The 24,987-nt window shown below is 39.8% G+C and overlaps 1 protein-coding gene across 1 annotated transcript in view; it reads left to right on the top strand.

Annotated features, from left to right (window-relative positions):
* Positions 1 to 24,987, top strand: part of LOC113134010 (contactin-associated protein-like 4) — a 65,899-nt gene that overhangs the window by 15,830 nt on the left and 25,082 nt on the right. Inside the window, exons 2-10 of the mRNA XM_026313175.1 lie at positions 1,794 to 1,904; positions 9,612 to 9,805; positions 13,080 to 13,227; positions 13,965 to 14,165; positions 17,019 to 17,194; positions 17,958 to 18,098; positions 19,957 to 20,224; positions 20,959 to 21,108; positions 21,467 to 21,638. Coding sequence (XP_026168960.1) covers positions 1,794 to 1,904; positions 9,612 to 9,805; positions 13,080 to 13,227; positions 13,965 to 14,165; positions 17,019 to 17,194; positions 17,958 to 18,098; positions 19,957 to 20,224; positions 20,959 to 21,108; positions 21,467 to 21,638 — 1,561 coding nt within the window. The remainder of the gene's footprint in view (positions 1 to 1,793; positions 1,905 to 9,611; positions 9,806 to 13,079; positions 13,228 to 13,964; positions 14,166 to 17,018; positions 17,195 to 17,957; positions 18,099 to 19,956; positions 20,225 to 20,958; positions 21,109 to 21,466; positions 21,639 to 24,987) is intronic.

Genomic DNA, 24,987 nt, shown 5'->3' with positions numbered 1-24,987 from the left:
TGGAATCTGTGTTATTTGTGTTTCCTTCTGAAAATTAAATGATCAGGCCTATCAGGTGAATATCCTTGTGGTGCTGAGATGAAGAACTATAATGTTGACACTGTAATGGAAGCTAAAACCCTGCTGTCGGAGCTGTGGGCCGGGATCGGACTGCAGCGTGAATCATAGTAATTGGCTCTTGTCTCAGCCGTGGAGAACAACATCCATTAACAGAGAGGCTTTAGATGGAGGCAGCGTTGGTTTGGCTTTAGCTTACAGTTTGGAGCTCGAGAGAGAAGCTGTTTATTGAGCTGATTTGTTAATGAATCTGTGTGTGTATTTCTGTCTGAGATACAGTCACACTCTGCAGACCACAGACAATCTCATGACACAAATACTTGTTTCTACTGTGTCTTTTTACGCTTTAATGTATTTTCTCATGGTTTTGCTAATTACCAAAAATAGCGATCTAGTCATTTGTGCCGTATGTGCATGTTTTCTGGAGAATATGCTGATTAGAACGAGCTCAGTTCCGAGTCATTATTGCAGGATGTGTAATATATGATATTTTCATTGCGGTCAATCATCCATATACAAAGTGTGTGAAATGTGAAGGATTCTTCTGACAACGCTGCTGTGTCTCTGTCAGTATCAAGTCTTTAATGAGAACAACATTCATCTCCATAAAACAACCTGATTACAACATTCATTTATCCATCCAAGCAGAATTACACCATTTATTCATCCAACTGGACTTTATTACACTGTTTATTCATCCAATGTGGGGTCATTACAGCTGAAAGGCCTGTTTCCACCTGAGGAACATTAAAGCTGCTTCTCAGTGATTAGACTCCAATCTGCCACTTAGTTGGTTTTAACAATTCACCAGTTTTTCACTATAGACCAGGAGATGAAGAATAATCTTGCTGCGTCTGATATTATCCTGTGACTGATATTATCCTCAGTCTGTCAGTCTCTGCTCTCTGAACCACTCGGTGTTCTTCACTCTGCAGACGAGTTTAATTGAACCACAACAACGTTTATACTCACATTAAGGGAGGAAATGTTCCTGTACCAACCTGCTGCTATGAACAACTTATTGCTCACTCAGAGACTGATTTCTCCTACAGCTCACTGGTGAAACTCAACTTCTCTTCAGCTGCTCCTCAAAACGAAACAAAACAAAAAAAAAAATCAGCTTTTGTGAACCAGTGCGTGTTTTATCATTCAGGGTGTCAAATTCTCTGCACTCAGTTTTGTTGCCTTCACTCTGGAAACTGGTTGTTACTGTGATGATTTTTTTCTGGGTACAGAATCTGTGGATTTAAGACAGAAAAGGCTGAAATATGATGCCTTAATAGTCTGTTATGAATGAATGCTGACATGTGGAATGATAAGCAGCCTTACTGCAATTTAACCATCTCGTAACTTGTAATTAAGATTTTTTTCTTTGTTGTGAAAGTGTTTTTGAGTTACTTGAAAAACATTATATACTAATTTTTATACCTCTTCTTGTTAAATATTAGAGCCCTGGTTTGTAGACAGTACCATACAATAACTAATAACTAATACTAATGGACTCTAAAGCCCAAAATAGGCTTAGTCTGTATAACAAGAAATGCATTAATTATCATGAACAGCTTGCTAGCTAATGAAAACTCAAACTTAAATCACTCTTTGGTTAAGAAACACCTCAGTTAATCTTACAAAGCAAAGGAATTCAATAAAATGTTGTATTTTCAAACAATTTATGTATTGAATAATTATGAAACCCTAACCGTGTATGTTTTTTCTGCTTTGTGATTGGCTGACAGAGGTGTGTGACCGTCCACTGGTGTCCAATCTGCCTCCGTCGTCATTCAGAAGCTCGTCCCAGCTGTCCAGCAGCCATGCACCGGGCTTCGCCAAACTCAACAGGAGAGAAGGTGAGGAAGAGTTTGTGCTGCTGACACTGAATGAATCAGAATCTTTTCTAAGACATGACACAAGAGAGAGTAAAGAATGGTTGCTTTGTCCTGTCTTTGGTTGTTATAGCTGCTGTTTATATTGGAGGTTTGTGCCAGAACTATCGATGTGAATATGAATTGTTTGTTCGTCCAGCATGAAAACCCCATAGAGTCCTGCAGATATGACGTTTTGACAAAATGAAGATGGTTTGCTGTGGAGCTTTCTACAGGGAACTGGCTTCACCGCTCTGTTCACCACTCAGTCCTGACAGCAAGCCCAGACTCAGTTTAATCTGGATCACAATGCTTTTCACCACCTGGGAAACTGAAGTAGGCCAAACCCACAGAACTCTGCTCAGTCCTCTGGCAGTCTGATTGTTGAAACTTGAAACAAACTGTGCTTTTTCTGCTAAATGCTGCAACTCCGACCTCTTTGTTTGCTGATCTGCACTTGAACAAACAAGGTATTAAATACTGTTCCTCGATGTGACATCTTTTTAAACAGAAGAAACAGTAGTTCATGTGGACAAAACATCTAAAACAACAAGGGTAACACAGACTCCACACAACTAATGTGTGAATCACATCTGTTAAATTCAATGTGGATGTTTCAGCCTGGACATATTGTCTGTCAGTTGTGGTGTAATGAAAAACGATATAGTGATATTTCCTTGGGGTTGGTTGAGGTTAAAATCAGAGCTGGAGAGAAGCTTGCAAGAGTCCAGTGAATGCAGACGTATGTACACAGCTGTTTGCTATTGGTGCCTGGTCATAACTCAGTGGCCAAAAACAAATCAATCAATGCAATTTAAAATTCAACCTGTTGAGCCTGTATTTATTGCCAAAACTCAGCGTTACCCCTTTACTGTGTTAGCATTATTATTAAAACATACAGCGTTTGGTAAACTAGATGCACATCCATGTGTTCAATAACAATGATCATGCCAAATTAAGAAAGTGGGAGTGGAATAAATGACCACCCTACGGCTGACGACATCGTCACCGTGACTGCAGCATTTTTCAGAACTTTTCAGATCTGGTGGATTTGGAGATCTGTTTGTGTCACAGCTACATTATATTAACGGTACAAAGAACACGCCCAGTGGTTTGGTGAGGAAATCATGAATGTCTCAGGCTGATTTCAATCTCCTGCTGCTGCTGCAAACACTCTGCCACCTCCTGTTGTTCTCAGAGGAGCAGCTTTGCTTTCAGTTCATTTACTCACTTAATGAATAGAGATTATCAGAGCCCTTGAATACTATCTACATGATGGGCTTTAGGATTCTAGACAATGGACCATAATCAACATTTGGTCATTTAGTTCAGTAAAGAGATTCATGCACCTCCAGGTGATGGACCTCTAGATGAGTGATTCTGTTTAACAGCTGCTCTGTTTGCTCCTTATACACTTTGTAAAACCAGGCTGGTGTGTCTGTAAAACTGATTACTGGAGGCCTGATGGCTCCGGGACCAGCTTATACCTATTAATAACTTCAATACTAAGAGATCTAATTATTTTATTTTACTAATCTTTATCATTATCTGCAGCACCAAAGGCGGTGTTTACTAGGACTAGAACTATTGTCATTATCTATGAATTTATTAACTATTTTATCAATAAATGGCCTGTAGTTAATAGAATATATATATATATGTGTGTGTGTGTGTGTGTGTGTGGTATATATGATGGGTATATATGGTACATATGTGTGTCAGAATAGTAATAGAAAGAATAGTAATAGAAAGTAATGAGTTATCTGCAAACCAAACAGAATGACAGAGAAGGACATAAAGAATTCAGAAAAATGCATATGAAGCCTTTGAGTCAGATATTCATCCCCCACGTGTTCATAAACGTACATGCACCCAATGCTCACATTATCATTTAATGGATGTTAGCTCACTCCTACTTAATCTTATTTAATATAAAGTAGAGCTGGTGTTTCAAAGCAGCTTTTGTGTCATTGCATGCACCCACTCGATACAGCCTGTGCTAATTTGTGTTACTCTGATGAGATCTCTGTCTGCATAATAGATTATGACATGCCAAACAGATACAGGCTTCAGATGAAACGTCCAAAAAAAAAAAAAAACTTCTTTGAGGTTGTTTTTTGTGCGTTTTATCACACACAGCTCAGCAGTGATAAATGTATTTATGTCTGGCATAAAGCAAGCACAGAGACAGATATTCTTTTCTATACAAATATACAGTTTCTGGCACACACTATTTTGTGCATTCACATCGTTTTTACACCTGGGCCCAGAACTGGCTGAAAAGCTCAGGCAGCTTGATTGAAGATGAATGTCTCTTTCACCTGCTAGATGAATGACTCAGTGTTTTGGGATCCTCAGCAGGTCTTAGTCTTCATTTTGATTTCCTATTCTCAAGTTTTATCTTTCCTTTCTTTCCCCAGCCTTTTTCATCCTCTTGCTATTGTATTTTCTTTCTTTTGTCTTCCTTGGATGAATTGTCTCATGTTCTATTGTACAGACTTTCTTTTCTAATCATTAGTTTCATTCTGTCCACACTCACATTTTCATCCCTAAGAATTAATTTAGTTCACTCTGTCTTCGTGCCAAGTGATAATAGCGTCTTCATGTTTCAACGTTTTCTTTTCTCACATAATACTGACAATTATCAGTGATGTTGTTTCAATTATACTGGAGCCGCCTTTAAAAAGAATTATTGTGCTACTCTAATCACTTTATAAATGAATTAGATTAAAAAGTAGATGTTAAAATCAGATTCTAATTGGATCCTGTTGTGGTTGTGTATATGGATTGCCAGCAAAACTAGTATTGATTTACATGTGTTTGCGTTCAGTGTACTTTATTGAATCCACAAAGTTCCAACACCTGAAGCTCGAGCAGAAGTGTAGTGTGGATTTTGCCTGCAGGAGATATCCAGTGTTTCACAGCTTGCTGCTGCAACTGGCCCATTAGGCTCTCTGTTCATCTGACACGTTATCAGGCTGCTGAAATCCCCAGGCTTGCTATTCTCATGCAAATTATGAGCCCTCACTCCAAATCTATATACACTTTGCCTGTAAGCTTTTCTTCTTTTTTCCCCATTCAGCTACCTGTCTGTGTGTAACACCTGCCTTCACTAAAACAGCCCACCTCTCCCTCTGACTGCCTGGTCTTTTTCTTTTCTGCTTGACTCTTCATTTTACTCATGTCTCTCTCCCTCTCTTTGCATGTTCCTGTCTTACCTCTGTACCTATCAGGTGGAATATCAGTGCATTATTGATGATACAGCAGTCCTTTCTTTACTTATCTATCTGCTTCTTACAGTGAAGCTACTGTCCAGAGCAGCCTCATGTCAGGCTTGGTCTCCCTTCAGCAGTAAAGCAGAAGAAGAGCTGTGCAGTCCTAATTGGTTCTCTTCACCTGTTACATACAATACCTGCACTGCTCTAATAACAACACAGACAAATTGAGCCGGTTTCAGGTGTCAGAGTCGTTACAGGTGAAACTCACCTTTGAGTTACTCTATACTTAGTACGCTCTACTGTATAACAAACTTTATATTTTCGTGCTAACATTATTTGATAAGGACACTTTTAAGGGAGAACAGACATAAATTAATGGGTAACGCTTTGTATTACAAGCCTATTATTTTCTAATTTTAAAAAAACATTGTAGTAAATTTGTGTCAAAAAATGTGTAAAGCTGTAATTTGGGATGAGTTAAAGGGAGAAAGATATAGTCCTACAGCTAATTAATTCAAATGAATCACTAGATCCCCCTGAGAGAGGGGTCTTTCAGTCAGGGAACTTGTCTATAGGAAAGCACATAATGCTGAGAAACCAGCATACATGGTTTTTTATATGAGCCAGGACACTGTGTACACCACAATACCTGATGTACACGGAGTTGCATTGATTTTCTTGCATTCTTTAATTTGCTTCATAGCAGTTTCAAATCACAGCAATGGAAACTTTTCGTCTTTCAGCAAATCTCCCATGAAAATCAAAAGTTAACCAAGCTAACCAGGTGCTCTCCCCATGTGTGCACCACAGCCTCAGTCTGTAACTAAATGTTTCAGCAGGTGTGTATTGGCATATTGGCATATTGTATCTGTGAATTCATGGCACTAGCAACAGGAAAAAGGAACCAAATGCAGAAACCCATTGGCAGAATATGTAGAACTAAAAGGGATTTAACAATGTGGGCGATAAACAGGCTTATGGATAACATGACATGACAGTCTGGACAAGCAAACAAAGACAGAGAAGGCAAACAGGAGACGACAATAGTTATCAGAACGTGATGACAGCATTTACAATGGAGGAGAAAGGAGAAGAACATGCAGGGTGTTTATACTAAGCCTTAATGGGTGAACAAAGCCCAGGCATGGCTCATTTAGTGAATGGGGGACAGGTGTGCAGGGTGGGTGTGGGGATCAGGTGAGGAAGAGGGCATCTAGTGGACAGGTGAGATATGGCACATATTGTCATCGCAGACTGACTGATATAAATAACACACAAACAGAGTTAGGACTAATGATAATAGCAGTGACTGTGTGGATGTATTTGAGGAGGAATGGAAAACAGGAAAAGAAGAAAAAGGCTTTTGGTGTATTTAATCCATAAACAAGAATAAAATTTCTGATATGATTGTTACTGATGTTTTTACAGTTCAGGGTGAAACATCCTCTAATGGTGAGGTATGAATTAACAGAATATAAAGCATCCTGTATGGAGCACAAAGGCAAACAGAGCAGGGATTATTGTAACTACATGATGAGGAATAAGCCCCATAAGACACAAGCATAAATCTGGCACAGGTATCTCAAACAGCAAAAAAAGATTTCCTTCTGTTTTAGCACCACTGAGTTACAAATATAAACCATCATTTTTAAGTTAAGTACTTTGGCAAAGTACTATGCACAAGAGACCAATAAAAACTTTTAATGAAAAAATGCAGCATAGTTCTTGGACTTTGTTGCAGTAGAAAAGCAGGTCATGTGACCTTCTGTGTCCTAGTTCATCTAGTAGCTGACTTTCATATCAGTCTTTTCACATGTGACATAATTGTTGCTCTTATGTGTTTTACACAAATACAGGCTGTATGACTACATTCACAAGGGAAATGTTCGTTTGTTCTTTGCTGAGAATATCCTGATAATGAGCTATCGCTGTCACTGACAGACGCCTCTGATGAAGCCAGGAGAGAGAGAGAGCTTTGCCTTCTAATTGTTTGGCAGAGCAGTGAAGTCACACTGTCAGTGGGTGGTTAGAGCTGACAGAAACTGAGGGGGAGAAACCAGGGAGATGTCTTTGATTTAAAGCCGTGACAGAGTGTTCGGACTGTCAGCCGTCAGCTCACCTCTGTTCCAATTGTGCCTGGCAGGGTGGACGCAGTAAATCGTTGTGTTGCCTCTCGGTCTTTAAGTCGTTTCCCTCTGATCCCTTTCTCTTTTCCTCCACTGTCTAATCTTCAGGGGAAAAAGGTCAGAGTGTTTACTCTTCTGTTCTGGTGTCATTGGACAAATCTCTTAAAGTGCTTATTAGCTTTGGCCTTTAGTTCTTTAAAAATTAGGTTCCACCGACCACCAGACCGACACTGATTCATTTTCACTGCTGACCTTTCTCCCCGGGCCGGCCTGCCTGCACACACTGCTCAGGCTCCTTTTTGTACATTTCCGGTTGCACTGCCCACAGTCAAAGTAGGAAGAAACTATTATTTCAACACATATACAGAGCTAAAACCACTAAAACAACAATCAGAGCACCAGTCTAAACATTTATTACAGCCACTTTTGCAACAAAGATGATCTTCTGATATACAGCCAGATATAGCCAAGCCCAATCTTTGAATCTTTGGAGTCACCCGCATGTTTAACAGGGATGAGCACTTCACAGTCCTGTTGTTGAGTCAAACATGGTCTGTGAATGTGCTGACCTACTCATCAGTTTGGTGACTTTCATAGACAAAACCTCAGGGCTGAAGGATGGAGGTTGTCCATTTTAGTCTCCTCATGACTGCATCCCTGCTTTTCTGCCAATAATGCCAATAACTGAAGGTGAGTTTATCACTTGATCTACTTTTAGTGCGACTCACAAAGGTTTTCAGGTTCTGGCTGACAGTTGGACCACACGAGTGACACAACAGCTTCTAGTCGTTTCTTTTGCATTGGATTTGTATGGAAAATCACATGTGCCAAACATGCAGCTCTGACTTCAGTCTACACACTAAAACTGAACAACACAGCGCTGTACCCTGGAGGCTTGAAATAAATTCTGTTTCAAAATGTTTCCTGCTGACATGAGTAGACAACAGCATGGTAACAGGAGGACAAGTGATATTTACACTGTCTGTTCTTTAAATTCTTTCCAAGAACTTATTGACATCTATGTGTTTGTCTCTTCTTCTGTATGGGCGTTTGTTATGTACACTCTTTCAGTGTGTGTGTGTGTTGTGTGTGTTGTGTGTGTGGGAGCTCTGTGGGAGACTGGTCAGCAGCCTCCTCTTTCAGAATTGTCCATCTGGTGTTTGAGCTCTGAGGCATCACTATGGCCTGACAAAGCACTTTGTGAGAGTCTGGCTCCTTCTTCTCTTATAGCATTTGTCTCTATCTGAACAGGGATAAGACACACTGGTACAGCATAATAACACATAATGTGGAGCACAATGTATCTCCTCACTTTTTATTTAAACAGTATGTTTTGGCAAACACTCTTTGTATTTTCTCAACCTATTGACCCATAATATAACCAATCGATATGTTACAACACTGCTCCTTATTGGTCATACGTAATACGATAAGGCAACCTGCAGGGGCACCGTGAGACTAATCGATGCTTGGCACCAGAACTTCACATTGATTATGTTTTATACAGCAAATGATGCTGACTCACAGGTGCACTGGTAAAACTAATCAATAAATAATGCCACAGCCTTTCAGCAATGCTCTGTTAGGAAACTGATGAAAATGGTCTGGCATTGTCTGCAACTGATCAACCTGGGGCCACAACCTTTTATTGATGAGGTTTTATATGGGAAATGTAGTTGGGGGGGGGGTTACACAGGTCTATAATTTGTTTGATATGAACTAACCCAGTAAAATGTCTTAGCATCGTTGTCAAAGAAGATAGTTTAACCAAGTTGTCATGTCAGGACATTTGAATATTTCAGTGATTGGAGTCATTCTCAACTAACATGCTAAAATAAACAATAGCTTCTTCTAGAGCTGCCACAGAAAGACAACATGTTCCTCTGTGCCTGCTGAGAAGCCTGGAGGTTTACATATATGTCCAGACACAGGGCTGGAGCCATGTTAGCATTTTCTTAGATTTCTTTCATTGATTTATGAAGACCAACTGACTCATGAAATCCCAAAATATACTGTGTGTGAAATACATATTAGGGAACATTCAAGGTAACCAGGGAACATTACAGCAGCTTGCCTTGGATTCTTTAAATTAAATTACATTTTCTATATTATAAAACTCCTGCAGTGCCTTGGAATGAAACCAATCATCTGTTTCAGCACAAATAAAACACACAACACAGTGTTCAATCATTGCACTGAAATTGGTTTTAAACTGTCTGTGATGCACTGAAATGTGCTTTACTGTGGCTGAGTTACAACACTAAAACATTTAAAATTAAAATTCACTCGTCACACACATAAAGTGTGAAATGTCATAAATCTATCTTTTTAACTTTCCCTCTGTCCAGGTGCTGGAGGTTGGTCCCCCCTCACCTCAGACAGGTATCAGTGGCTGGAGGTCGACTTGGGCGAACGGACCAAGATCACCGCCGTCGCCACACAGGGCCGCTACGGCAGCTCTGATTGGCTGATATCCTACCTACTGATGTTCAGTGACACGGGACACAACTGGCAGCAGTACAGACAGGAGGACAGTATAGGGGTGAGTCCGTGCCTCAAAATGCCTCCAACAAATTGGTTTAAAAACTCAGACACTAGAATAGTAACAGCAGAAAGTATGAGGAGTCTGTACTTAAACCACAACAGTCTGATTATTGTAGTAGTAAAACTAAAAAAGGTCAGTTCAGTAAATATCCACTGATACAAGTGAACATGAAACCTCTCAGCTTCATTACTTCATTTGGCTATTACAGTCCTATTTACAGGGGATATGGGTTCTTAGCAAGCCGGTCTGCGAAGATCAGAGCATCCTGCAGAGATAATCAAAGTCATCAGGAGCCTCGGACTCTTCATTAATAATGGATGAACCAAAGAAAGAGCTCTGCTGACTGTGCACACCTGTTGCCAAAACACTTAAGCTGCTGTTGATGGACACAGAGCAGGACAGAGGCAGTCAAGTGGCACTTTCCTGGATGAGCCCATGTAGTGCAGGATCACAGCCGGAGGCTGAAATCAACTTCTAGTGATGTTACAGTGACGTTGATGAAAGGAAATGAATACGTTTTGATTGACACTGAATGATGTTTTACCATGTAGCACCATGTCTCAAGAGATGATAAGGCCAATATGTCAGCCAGACCACTTTGGCCCAGATTGAAGTCTATCTCAGCAGATTTGAAATGATCGCAATTGAATTTCGTTCAGACATTCATCCAGAGGGTAAAACCCATGGACTTCAATTCTGCCCTGACTTTTCCTCTGACATCAACTATTGGTTGAATTTTCACGAACACCATGTTCCCCTCAGGCTGAATTATAAAATCTTTTACTTTTTTCATGAGGTCACAATCTTAGTGTTAAGTACTTTGATTTATGACCACATATATAAAAATAATGACATTCTTCCCAGCATGCAAATATGTTAAAGTAAGACCGTGAACATGGTAAACACCTAAACATCAACATTGCCATCCCACAACATGACCCAAGCAGAATCTGGACAGTTTGAGTGTCACTTCCTTTACAGTAATAATGTCCAACCAACAGTGAGAAAATAGTGGATTTCTCTCAAATACTGTGGAAAATAATTTCAAGTCCGTCCTTTCTGGTTGAATGTGTGTGCAGGTCTATGAAATTATCTCTTGGACTTCGGATGAATTTAAAACGTCAGTACACCACAAACAATAGTTAATGTGTTATGGCTTAGTGTTTCACCCATTTAGTGATTTCACACCGCACTATCAACAGTTTGTCTGGCTCTTGTTGAACAGATCAATGGAGAAATCAGTCAGATGGACAGCAGAGGCGGTGAGGCATCACCTCCCACCTCCTGTGCTTCCTTTCAGTGTTTTCTTATCACACTAGTTGGACTTGCGTTTGTACTACTGAGGTTTTCATCCTGTCAATACAAGAAGTCACTTTTCAAACAAAGTCAAATACTACAACAAACATGGAAAAACACAGTACAGTACATTAACCCACTTTGAGCATGGACCCGTGTCCAGGATAAAACCACATTTGTCACAGTAGTTCAGAGAGAAGCTTTTGATTCCAGCAAATCCAAGCACCGAGGATGTTCGCCGAGAGCAGAGAACATCTTCTTACGGTTTAAAACATGTTGATCTGACATGCTACTTAAACCATGCACATTTCAAAGTGTTTGTGAACCTCTGTGTGTTAGTTGGCCTGGCTTAAAGAGGCTGTCAGAGGAGGAAGTTGATGGCAGAGCTGGTGGATCAACCACAGCATATTTCATGCTGGGCTTCATCCTAAAGTGCTGAAGACTAATGAGGGGGAGATTTCTCCTTCTCTGTCTTTCTCCCCTCTCTCTCCTTTAAACTTTGAGTGGGAAAGACTAGAGAGCCAAATTATATAACGATATTGGTATAACTTTTTGTCCTCTTTCTATTTCGCATTTTCAGTGTTTTGTATAAACAAAGTGCTAAAAATGGGAAATTAGACAAAATGTAAATTAAATTAGCTGCTAAGTGGAGGATGAGATGAACGATACTCCAAAGTGTACAACAAAAAATCAACATGTAGTAACTGGGCCCTGAGTTCTTTTACAACATGACAGCTATATGTACTACCTTTAAATTTCTATTTATTATAACTAAGCAAGCCTGAGTGTCCTGTGAGCAGCAGGCAAAATACTGTCAAAGAGAACGGTTCCTTACTTTACAGCTGAACAATAAAACGGTGATGAAGATGAACTTAACATTTTAATAGCCATAAAACACAATGTTATTTTTTAACAACCTGCTCACATACGAGTTTTAAGGTCTTTTTTAAATAAATATATTTGTAACCATAATGTTTGGACACACTTTCCAATTGAAGTAAAAGTTACACCTGTGTATTCAGCCGTGAATAATTATATTTCATTACAAGATAAAATAATCAGGATTCACACACGAACACTGTACACACAACATCCATTATTATAGCACTATTATAAAGTTATAATATAGCATCTCTTTTCATTATATGAGGAGATGAAGCTCCTCTCTCTTGTGATAACAGAGGAATTAATAAGTCAATTATGTGTCTAAGCTTTTATTCAGCAATGAGAGAGTCGGTTAACCTGCATGTCAACTACTTAAAATGAGGGGTGTAATTAGCAGAGATGAAGTGAACGAGCCAACAGGATTTAGCACAGCATCAAAAAAAAAGACAGACCCTTTAGCTTCATTTTCAGAATCCAGATTTTAGTAGATGTAAATGGACTGATGATCCAGAACTATGTAGTATAACATTACAGCATTGCTGGTGTTTATAGCCACATGCATTAGAGGAAATGCTATGACAGATGTTCATAGCCTGCAGAAGATGATGGTGATTCCCTGACTCCCTTTTGTAGCTGCCACCATGAGACTGATAATGCAGCTTTGACTGAAATGCCTCAGAACTATTTGTTGGATTGGTGCTGACTTTGGTTCAGACAAACATCCATGATGAAGTCATGCTTAGGGTGAATATCACGTGACTGCAGATCCCTATACACTTTCCCCACATTTCATGTCTACATCAACAGTAAAATCACTAAAATGTGGTTTTACATCAGTGTGTTAGCATTGTGGTAGCGTTTACCCTCACAGAGCTGCTAGTGTGGCTGTAGACTATTAGTCTTGTTACAGTAATGACTACTATGACGCTACATGTTTAGTTTCCTTAGTGGTGACAAATATGAACAGCAACATACAAGAAAGTGATACGTGTCATGTTTTGGTGGTTTGTCCCCAAAAATGAGTGGAAACTTTTTCAATAAAAACCAAACGTGGTTAGTTAAAATGCCATCCCTGCTTGTGTGTGCTCAGTTTTTCCCAGGTAACAGTAACGCAGACAGTGTGGTTCAGTACAAGCTGCAGCAGCCGGTGGTCGCTCGCTTTCTTCGACTCATTCCTCTGGACTGGAATCTCAGCGGGAGGATCGGACTGCGACTGGAGATTTATGGATGCTCTTATAGTAAGTCTTAACTTCTTTCTCTCCACAGTTTTCATTGCAGTGGACATTGGACATAATGGACAGTGGACACAATTGTTTTGTATGATTCTGTATTTTCCTCTTTAACTTCTGTGTAATATAAATGTTCACCTCATTATTCAGTGTGAACAGAACAGTGTGTTGGCTTGTTGTGTTATCGTTTTAGATTCTTCCTTTTAATAACACAAAGTTTAACACACATCGATGACACCTTCCTTGTTGGTTTATGTTTGTATTGTGTTTTCCATATTTTCATACCCTAACAAACACAAAGGCTTACAGCCAACACTCCTCCCCTCCACCTTTTAATTCACACCCCTTTTATTACACCGACAACCATGTTTCATGTGTCACACTTCCCTCACTGTTTTCACATTGTTGACATGTGGTGTTAGCACTGTATTTAGTTGCATTTAACATATTTTAGGGAAGATATGCAGTTTGAACCCTGGCACCAACCGAGGGAAAATAAACGCACATCACAGTGTGTTCAGCTACAAATGTAACGTTCAACTCACTCACCTTCTGTTTTTCATGTTTCACAAGACGCACAGCCAACTCATCCCAAACCCCCACCTGATTTTTTTAATTAAATGTACTGAACAGAATACAGAGCCAGTGCTTCCTGAGAGATGTCTCCTCCTCCACACTAATAAGTCTAATTATCCAGATGTATGACCTTAACGTACTGATCGCTGTCTCACTATTTTGTTTTTCAGCTTCTGATGTGGTGAGCTTGGATGGCAGCAGCAGTCTGGTGTACAGGCTGAGTCCCGGCCTGAGGAGGACGCCCAGAGAAGTTGTCTCTCTGAAATTTAAAACCCTGAGGAATTCTGGGATACTGGTGCAGGCAGAGGGACAGGAAGGGCTCAGCCTTAGTCTGGAGTTAGAGAGAGGAAAACTACTGCTGCTGCTCAGAGGTACAACATGACAGACACTGAAATCAGATACTTTTATCTGTTTATAGATACTCATACTGCATCTACTGCTTTGGAATACAATATAAAACGCTGTATAAATAGAAGGATACTGGAAGATAAGGTATGTGTACCAAGTAAAATGTCAGATTTGATTTGTGATTAGTTGTTGCTTCTCCTGTATGTATTAAAAAGCAGCAGGTGGAGCCTGTTGTCTCCGTCTGTATCGTCCAGGTGACATTTCTCTGTCTGGTAAAAGAAGCTGAAAAGAATTTGATCACTATGAAAATTAGTTTGGTTTTATTTCTTGTCATGTGTCTTAATGTTGTACATACATATTCGTACAGAACATGAGTATGGTCAAGGTCGATATAAACCTTGTGAAATAACTTTAGATTGGTTTTGGTGAGTGAGATGGCCGACAGACACACACACACACACACACACACACACACACACATACACACACAAACACACACACACACACACACGCACACTTTCACGTTTAAATCCTGGCTGAGTCTCTGCAGCTGCATGATGGATGGTTCCCATTCAGTGTAACATGTGTTAGGGCTGGACTTACAGGCTGTACAAAGAGATACATTTGTTCTTGTATGGGTGAGTGCCTGTTTTATACGTTCATATTCTCATCCTCCCTCAAAAGGCTGGTCGAAGGTTGATACTTAGAGTTTTGGGTTAAGATGAAGAGATTCATGCATCCATGCATGCATTCATTCATCCATCCAAACATTTAGTGTGCTGCAAAGAGCGTCAGTGTCGTCATCAAAGCATACTGCCACTGCTGCGCCATGAAGAAGGGCTCTGTCATGTTATGCCATCTCAAAAGCTGTACCCTCTTAAAGGCTGTCACTGTAAAGAGTGACTGAGTCTCAGTGAGAGGAAATTAAAGGATGAAATTAAGGAAGACAGGTTTATATGAGCTGTGTTTCTGCTGCAACAGACCAACACCAAAAAACAACAAGCAGGCTTTCTTCTCTCCTCTCTTATAATTACTGTTATTTATCTTGGTCTGTCTTCATAGAGCTCCCATTCCTTTATTTATTTCATATCAGAAAAGCCATTTGGCTTTTTCATCCACACACTTTTCATCATTCGACTGCATGATTTCTGTTATTCTCTTTTGACATTGTTGTATTTTGGGTCTCTTCATCATTATTCCTTTTTTTTTCGTGGTTGGATACCTTCACATTTGTCTCTGATTATTGCTCTCTACTTTTTTCTCCCTCCCAGTCTCCTTCCCTATCGTGTCTCTTTTTCTCTACATGGACTTTATAGGTTACCAATTGTCAAGGCTATGTCTTTTGCTGTGTGCATTGTCCCGGGGCTCATGCATGGTCTGCTCTGCTAATGCTAATACATCCCTGACCCTGAGCAGATGCAGTTTTCATCACGAGGAAATGCTGCACAGAAACAGCTAATCTGTTCTGGAAAACAGGGGAACCAAAGCACTAATAGAAAACAGACCGTAGATGAAATAGTTTTTAATCACTGCAGTTGAGCTTAGGTTGACTGAGATATGACAGCAGTATCATTAACATACTGTAGGATGCATAATGCATGTTTACAGTTTGAAAATTAAATTTGGAGCTGATTAGAGCAACTCCTGATAAAGGCTGTCACTGGCTTCCTGTGTAATCAGCTCTAATTAAAATGCAGGCAGGCAGAAATTATATCGTGTTACCCTAAGCTCCAAAGATGAAGCCTGTTTGGATTTTTGAGACCTTGTGACCTTTCTTCTGTGCCACCATCACACTGATCTTTATTTTTTTCTTATCTGTGCTGACACATAGCTTGTTATTATTTTCTGTGTTTCATTCATGCTCCCATCATGAAGTGACCTATTGATTTTTAGTGACCCTCATCAGAATTCTTTGAATAGTCAAGGACTCACTGACAGTAGGTTTTACACTTGGGACATTGTTGTTGTTTCATATTTCACACTGCAACTTTTCCCAATTGCTCCTTTAATTTGTGAGTTATTCCCTTCCTTTCATGGCATAGAACATGGATGGATGGATCAATGAAAAGGGAAGGGATGCTCTATATATTAATATCAATTCATTCTCTATTTGTTTGCCCTCTGATCTCCCATATTGATTCCTGCTTTCTCTTTCCACCATTGAGCCAGTAATCAAATCATACATCCAATGAAACACTCCCTCTCCTCTGTCTCCTACAACATAATAACTGTTCCATTAATCAGTGACTAACCCTCCTTTCATATTGATTACACTGTCTCGTTCCACTCGTCCACAGTCTAATCACATAACTTGCAATAAATGTTTTGACAGGACTTCCTCTGTATCATGAATTTCCTATCTGACTCTCCTGGATGAAGTTGTTTTTCTCAAGTTAAAGTCCAATATATCCTCTCAGAAAATGGGACATTTGTCCATCAACTTCCAAACTGTCTGTGTTTCTTTCTCTGCAGTTAGAACCGTTTCTTCCTAAACAATATCTAATACATTTTTAATAACAGGCTGCACACAGCTCTTCAGTACCTTCGCTCAGCAGAAACACAGTTTCTCTTCCTTGTAGCAGAAATGTATCCATTCATTTGGACCAAATGGTGCTTATCTGTCATTAATGCAATCACACCATGCACTTTTTTAGATTAGGCGTTATTGCATATGTAGTTCCAGTTCTCAGATTCTACTAGACAGATGTCCAGTAGTCCCTAATGAGATGACAGTGGACGAGCTTTGCTGAGAAGCTGGTGGTGTTAGCGTCATGGACAATAATCTTTATACTGAGATCTGAAAATCCCATTTTATACTCCATCTGGTCACGTCACCCTGTTTACTACTCTCAACTCCTTTACCTCGTCTTTTCCAGACGTGACTTTATCCTCTGTGCCACAGCGTCTCGTTTCCCTTGGCAGCCTGTTAGATGATCAGCACTGGCACCATGTAGTGATGCAGAGGCGCAGCTTACACCTCAACTTGACTGTGGACAAACACACTGAGAAGGTTCAAATGCCTGCAAAGTTCAGCCACTGGGACATGGAACAGGTACGATGAAACACACAGAATATACAAACACCTCCACAGGTACAGTGTATACATGCATCTTACACTAAGGAATTCAAAGAACCACTTAAAGTCAGAAGTTCAGACAAATAACACACAATTATCTTTTGTGTCATTATTATACACAAGCCTTAAACAATTATAGTGCTGATTGAAAACATAAGAGCAGCGGAGCGTAACCTCAAACAAGTGCTTCTTAAGTGCTCCATGCAATCATGGACCACGATTTGCATATGATTGACTCATGAACAGAAACATTAACCAGCTCCATTGATTCCTTTATGCATTTACTTCCAGGGTTTAGCCACAGAATTAAATCATCTGTAGTTACAGTTCATTTCTCTTACTGTGGACTGACCCTTTCCAACTTTATGCAAATCAACATTTGTTTACCACACTCTTCAGGGTCTTCCAGTCTTCTGAGGTCTAGTTTTGTGAGTTATGGTTCACATCAGCAGATGCTGAGTGTTTTTTAAAGAGTTAAAGTATCTCAAGCCCACTCCTCCAATATGGTTTAATTGACTCCAGGTTTGCTAATACTTGTCTCAGCTATGTCATTTGCTTACAGGTCCACATCAGACATTTGTATTTCATCTTTTTATGGCCTAACATAAATTGTTCACAATTGCATCTTTCATTAAGATATATTATATATGAAATCCAAAGGTTTCACACCAAAGTGAAGTGAAAGACGTGAAGAGTGAAGATAATGCATGTAACCCTGCATGTTTTTGTGTTCAAACAGCTGAGTTTAGGTGCAGTCCAGAGCTTCAGTTCTTTGAAACCAACCAGGAGGAATTTCCATGGCTGCCTGGAAAACCTGCTGTACAATGACCTCAACTTGATAGAGCTAGCTAAACACACTGACCGCCAAGTTACACCAATAGTAAGTGCATATTATATATGGGCTGAACACAATAATCAGTAAGTTAGAGTTGATTGACTGTGTTCAGGCTAAACAGAAGCAACACATGGATCTAAAAAGCTTTTATTGTGAATAAATGAATCCGTCTTTCTGTGTCACCTGGGTATGCACGTACATTTCAAACAACTTCAGGATGTGTTGAACTGGGGGAAGTTTAAGGGCAATGTGAAATGACTGTACAAAACAACAACAGTGATAGAAAAACAAACACTTCTGACATTTTAGCCGTAGTGTGTGATGTTTCCAACTATGTTCTAAGTGACGGTATGTTGGTGACAAAATGTGAGGGCACAATTAATACACGGACGTGTGAAGTGCACAGTATGCTGAGGCATTTAAGGTGGTGCAGTGTCTGCCTATACATCATGTAGACAACAGCAATTTGTGTTTTTAAAATTAAGCTTTCTCCGATGCTGTGGGCTGTTTAGGTTTTTATGTGAGAGAGCATCAATCACGGGAGAAGGGCCACTAAAACCAAAATCTGCAAGACTGTCTCACAATGTGGCCTTCAGTAAAAGCCCTTTTGTTCATTCACATACTGATAGAATATGTTTTCTGAGGCTTTTATGTCCTTACTTATTTTTCAACATGTGCAGACATAACTACAGACTTTCAGCATTAGGGTTTTTTTGGCTTATGTTTTATTTTGTTTTAAATACAAGGGTTATTTAATAACTTGCTTTGCATTCACTCCTGTATGAATGAATTCCCCCCTTGTGTATGTTTTGACCGACTGGGATCAAATCTTTGTGTTGAAGTATTGGTTTTCAGCCACCACACTCAGACAGTGTGGTGGCTGGTTCATCAGGGTGCTGTTGCTAAATGAGCTGCTGTCCGGTTAATGGAGCCAAGACAAAGGAGGGTAGATGGTTAGATTTTCACTAATGCCTCCTCATCTTGGCTATTTGGACCTTCAGATGTTTCGACGTTCACGATGAGAGGAGGAAGCTCATCAGAAAAAGGCTTTGAAGCGTTTCTGTATGGAGTAATAAATGTTTTCTCATTATAGTAAAAGTCCAGATAGCAGATATACATGAATTCTTGGTAAAGAGGTTTAGAGCTTTAAATACGTGGCTGAAGCTCTAACTGAAGCCATTGTGTAATGGTGCTGTGGATTTCTAGCCATAAAGTTCTGGTCCTCTTTAGTGCAGAGACTAAATTGTTCTTTACCCAGCTCTGTGAGGAGAACATTAATACAAAGAAAATAAGAGTGTGGGTGGAAGAAGATTTGTGTCTCGGTGCTGGAGACTTAAGGCTTAGAGGGTTTTTAAGGTAACTTTTTACTTTGCAGCACAGGCCACTCTGACATGAATTATTGTACATCACTTTAACTGCACCACAAAGGGCTTTTAGGTGTCATCTGTGTTTCCAGAGCATTATAAAGATAGCAGGCTGATATTCCCAGCAGAGAGCTCAGACTGTAATATATTACTGCTGCAGCTTCAGCAACGGATCTGCTGTCATTACCACTACTCAAAACACCAGACTGTAACAGAGATGTCAAGATATTGTAGTACTGGGCATACTGTAAGCTCTCTTTCTTTCATTTAGATTATTTATCTCTCTTAACTCTCAGCTAGGTGACTTTGGCATTTTCAGTTTGCTTTCCTAATCTTATCCTAAGCGTTGCTGTTATCATTATGGTAATACTGATGTCCTCTTTAAGGAGACTTGCTGATGAGATCACTGTGACACGAGGTCACATCGACACACCCTCTGCAACTGATTAATATTCATGTTTAAAATGTTGTTTTATCTCTCTAGTAATCATTTTGCTGTCCCACCTCTTCTCTCTTCACTCTGCATCTTTGTCTCTCAGGGCAATGTGACCTTTTCTTGTGCTGAACCAGTTTCTGTTGCTGTGACGTTCCCTGGACCCCAGAGCTTCCTTCAGCTGCCGGGGGGGATGGCGTCTTCCTGGGGGGACTGGTCTGTGGGGTTTCAGTTCAGGACATGGAACAAGGCGGGGCTTCTGCTCACCTTTGACCTCCCTCAGCAAGGGGGCGTAGTCTGGCTGTACCTGAGTGAGGCCAGACTCCGGCTACAGATTCTGAAGGATGGCAGGGTGCTGCTGGAGCTCACTGCAGGTTGGTCTATACCCAGACTCTAAATGCAAACAACTGGCCCACCGGTCAATTATGACCACTTCCCTAATAAATTAGAGCTGATGATTGAACAAACAATTACCCATCGGTACTTCTCTAACAGTTAGTACAGCATTCACCCTATTAGCTCCTGTATTATCTTTATTGCCAAAGCTGTGGTCACACATCCACATCACTCTGACAGGACGCCGTGCGCTGTAAGATGACAAGGGTGTGCTCTTGAGAAAAGCATTGTCAGTAAGAAAAATAGAGGAGATAATGAGATATTGATCTAGTTCCAGAGCTTCTTAGAGCATACAGAAGAAGGCTGGCACAGCCCTGCAGGTCAATCACACACAGGGTGCAGGAAGTAAAGTACATGTTTGTGTGATCTGGACTCACTTGCAACCCATTTGTACCAAATCTACCTCCCAGAAATCTATACTCATCCATCATCTTTACCTGCTTATTCCTAACCAGGGTCACGGGGATCTGCTGGAGAAATCTATACTTATTCCCCAAATATTTTTTTAGTCTTGCCTGTCAGTGTGAGAAAGACATGATTTACAAGCTTTTTTCCACATAGTAATTTTGTTTGTGTGTGGCAGATTGTGGTGTGAAGAGACATAATTGTATCATTACTACATGAGTGTCCTCTGCCTTGGAACAAAAATCTTGCAACATCTGCTGCAGGTCTTAATCTAATTTTCAGCAGTTAATGGGATTTTGGTTCCCAGGTTCTGCTCTCAATGACGGTCAGTGGCATTTGGTGGAGCTGAACTCCAGGCGAGGTCGTCTGACCATCACTGTGGATAAAGAAGGCGGCGGAACCGCTCATGCCAGCCCCTCATTTCCCATCACCCCACAAAGCCATCTTTTCTTTGGTGGTAAGAGCGGAACAGGTCGACAGTGTCTTTCTTAGCAATTAAACTCTGCCAAGCATCAGCCGTGTGAAAGTTTTGAACACTATACTGAATAGATGATACAAAAATAGTTGTATTACACTAATCAATCCCAAAAAGTTTCAGTCTTTACCATTATTATATTTTGGCAAGGGTGAAACTAGAAAAATGATATTTCCAGTCTATCTGTGCATCTATTTCACAATTTCATGCATTGTTCTTAGATAAATCTCCATTTTTGTCTAGAATGTAATTAATTTGTGATTTTAATTAAAATTGCTTCATTAGATAACACGATGCCATGTCTACTCCTCACTAACTGACCACTTGTTCCTTTGTTCAGGTTGTCCTACTGAAGACGACAGTCAAGAATGTAGAAACCCCTTTAACATCTTTCAGGGCTGCATGCGTCTCCTGACTGTGGACAAGCAAAATGTGGATCTCATCATGGTGCAGCAAAAGCAGCTGGGAAACTATAGCAACCTGCAGATTGACATGTGTGGAATCATCGACAGGTCAGTTTCCAAAAAAGCGTTTAAGACACAGTTTTTGTTGGTATGTTGTCATGTCACCAGTGAAAGCTTGGGCAGAATGGGATTTTAGCCCATGAGGTCTTTAGTCCTTTGCAATGAGGTGTGCAACTCTCAGTTTGATGCAGTTGATCTTTTTCATATTTGCATTATCAGTTTTAATCAGAAAATTGTTGAAGTTCCTTCTCTTACTGTCTTTTTGCAGTGTAAGCTTGACTTGATTGTGCTAGAAAAAACAAGAGACGACTTGGCAGAGGGCAAGTTTTGTTTTTGTTTGGCAGAGTAATGGATTTGTGAGGTGAACTGGTGCCGCATTTTAGAGCAGCCAAACCAAACGCACACAAATACATAACTGTTGCTGTTCTGCAATTTGGAACAAAATGACATATGGTTGTTTTGTTCTATATGTAATAGATGGTTTGATTGACATCTAGAGACATGCATCTGTCTGCTGTCCAAAGGATCTGCAGAGGTTTTTCACTGGAAAACAAAACTATAAGTCCCTCTGGCTTCTCACCCAGATGTGGATACAATCATATCTGCTTTAAAATAGGTTTCAGATACAATTGAGTGCAGTCAGTGTAAGTAAAACATTGTATTGAGAGTTTAACTGAAATGAAAAATATCTTAAACATAAGTATTTTCAATGTTATTCAGGGATTCTAAGATAAAGGAAAATGCAAATAGGTGTATACTCAAAGACAATTCAGGATTGGAGCAGTAACTCCCAGAGAGGCAGAGAAAGGAGGGAAGGAGAGCAGAACCAATCGTTTGCTGTCTTGGTGTCATGCCAAATAGCAGCACAATTAATGAGACAATTACAACAATTATACACCCTCCTTCACGGCATAGTACACACCCAGTCATGCACATACAGTACTAACACACACATGAAGTGTATTGTATGTAAGCACTAACATACTGTACACAAAAACTGAACCAACCACATGTCTTTGCTAGATAAGGAGAATCTGCTCCAGTAGTTTTAATTAAAAGTCACCCCTTTTTCTACATTCATCAGCACTATACAGTTCCTGGACACATCTGACTCCTCACTGGAACAAACCTACAGAAAATCCTGTTTCTCCATAAAGACAGAAAAAAAAAATTAGCACATGTTTTCTCACTGTAATCCTGTTGATTGAATTTTTGGCCCATGGGATATATTTTACTGTAAAGTCAGGTAGAAAATGGACTCACTGACACAGCTTCAGTGTGGCAGCTTATTATATCTGGTGGTGTGTGTATGTGTTTTATTGTTGTTGCCCAGTAGCAAAGAGCATTATTATATTAGGGATTTATGTTTTTTCATGGACTAATATACCAACATGCTGATTCCAGCTCAGTTTTCTTTGCATTTGCTTTTACATTTGTTGCTTTTTATATATAGTATCTAGTAGCTGTTGTCACCACCTCCTCCATTTTTGTTCTCCTGAATAATGATAAATAGGGCATTTGTCATTATTCTTATATTTTCTTTTCCTTAGTACTTTGAGCAATGAAAACCCACAATAATAATAGTTAACCTTAACCCTTTTTATTGTTGCTATTTTTATCTTCTGTTGTACCTTTTGCTGTTGTAACATGTGAATTATTCTGTTGTGAAACAAAAATTTTTCTTAAAATCAGTGTAACACAGCTGGCACTTGGAAGGTCAAAACAAGGGGAAAAACATACAGTTTCTGAAACATAAAAATGAGCAACTGTGAGAAATATACATGTGAAAAATAAACCAAAAAGTATGTAGGAAGAAATCTGTAAGGGAGCGCATGTTTTAAAACAAAAAAGAAACCAAGATCCCACATGCCAAGCTGTAAAGACAAAGAGAGCACACAACTACTGGCTGCCGCTCTGGATTTCTGTAGTCCTGGGCTGCAGGGGCCACAGGTGTGTCCCATAACAGAGATCATGCCGACTGAAGTCCCTCCCCTGCATGGAGAGAACCCAGCAGGAAGCAATACTTGTTGATTTTGTGTGATGTTAAAGGCATCACTGCTGGTGTATGTAAGTCTTATACCCTGTTGGTTGCAGAGATTAAGACTAAATACTAGTTTAGAACTATAATAAACCTTTATTGAATTGGATCTTTGGGATTCAGTTAAATACACCTCAAATGAAAAGGCAGTCTGTGGAGTGAACTGCAATTTTAGTGTGGATTCTAACTTGCTTATTTTTGTTCAAAGATAAATGGAGGTAAAAATCAGACTGGAGCAGGCTGACAGGCTGCTGAGTCAGGGTGTTATCCATAACAGGAGGCTGCAGATTCTGTACAGTCATCTGTTTTGTGCAGACACTGAAACATTGTCACATACTTTCACATTTACTATTCAAAATATGCATTTCATAATACGACTCAGAGCCCCAATTTACCAACACACTGTTCACACTCACAAAGGCACAACTGAGAAAAGAGGAAATGGGATTGGAGTAAAGTGGCTATTATGTTTTTGTGTGAGTCAAACCCTGATGCAGGAATAGGCTGGGCCCAGAACAAAAGGAAGCAATTCATGTGGATAAAAATACTGTTATCTAAGCCAAATCTATGGTCACAGTAGGATCAATCGACAGCTGGAAGCACATTTATTGTAAAATAATAGAACATTTTTCAAAGCTACTGGTGCCTACCAGAAAACACTGCAATCTAACATGTAGACAGGCAACATGTGTCCTCAGGCAGAGCAGCGCTTAGCAAGCAAGGTGCATTCAGCTGAATGACAGTGTGCAGCATGAGGCACGTTTAATCAGGCAAACTAACACAGCGCGCAGACCAGTCAGTAAAATACAGCCCTACAGTGTGTTAGCAGGGTTTTGTCATCTGAGAGTTAATCAGGAGAGAGCACTTTAAACTTTAAACAAAGGGAGAACGTTACTCCACCCAGACATTTTCTATTTTGTATTTCTTATTTTTAATGGTATTGTGTCAAATAACAGTATTAAAACTAAAAGCTTTAAACAGCAACAATTTAAATGGTGTAAACGAGCTGCTGAAACAATTCAATTCAGATTTACACTCATAGAATAGAAGCATATGCTTTGAAAACATATCCTCATTTAGAAAATACTTGAATTTGGCATTTGTGCAGCAAATACCAAAAGCCAGCTTCCTGCTGTGACTGTATTTTTAAACGTTCTCTTTCATGAGAAAATCTTTCCTTTCAGGACATCAACTAAAAAGATTTCTTCATATTACAGAGAAGGCTGCAGTGGTTCAGTCTTTCCAGTCAACATTAGGAATGAAGGAGTTTCAGTTTCATTGTTTCTAGTTCAACAGCCTCCCACAGCATGTTTCCTAAATGAGACACGTGATCTCTAAATATTCAAAATGAAATATTTG

The sequence above is a fragment of the Mastacembelus armatus genome, chromosome 17, assembly GCF_900324485.2.
Source record: "Mastacembelus armatus chromosome 17, fMasArm1.2, whole genome shotgun sequence".
NCBI lineage: Eukaryota > Metazoa > Chordata > Actinopteri > Synbranchiformes > Mastacembelidae > Mastacembelus > Mastacembelus armatus.
This window is presented reverse-complemented; position numbering and strand designations above follow the sequence as displayed.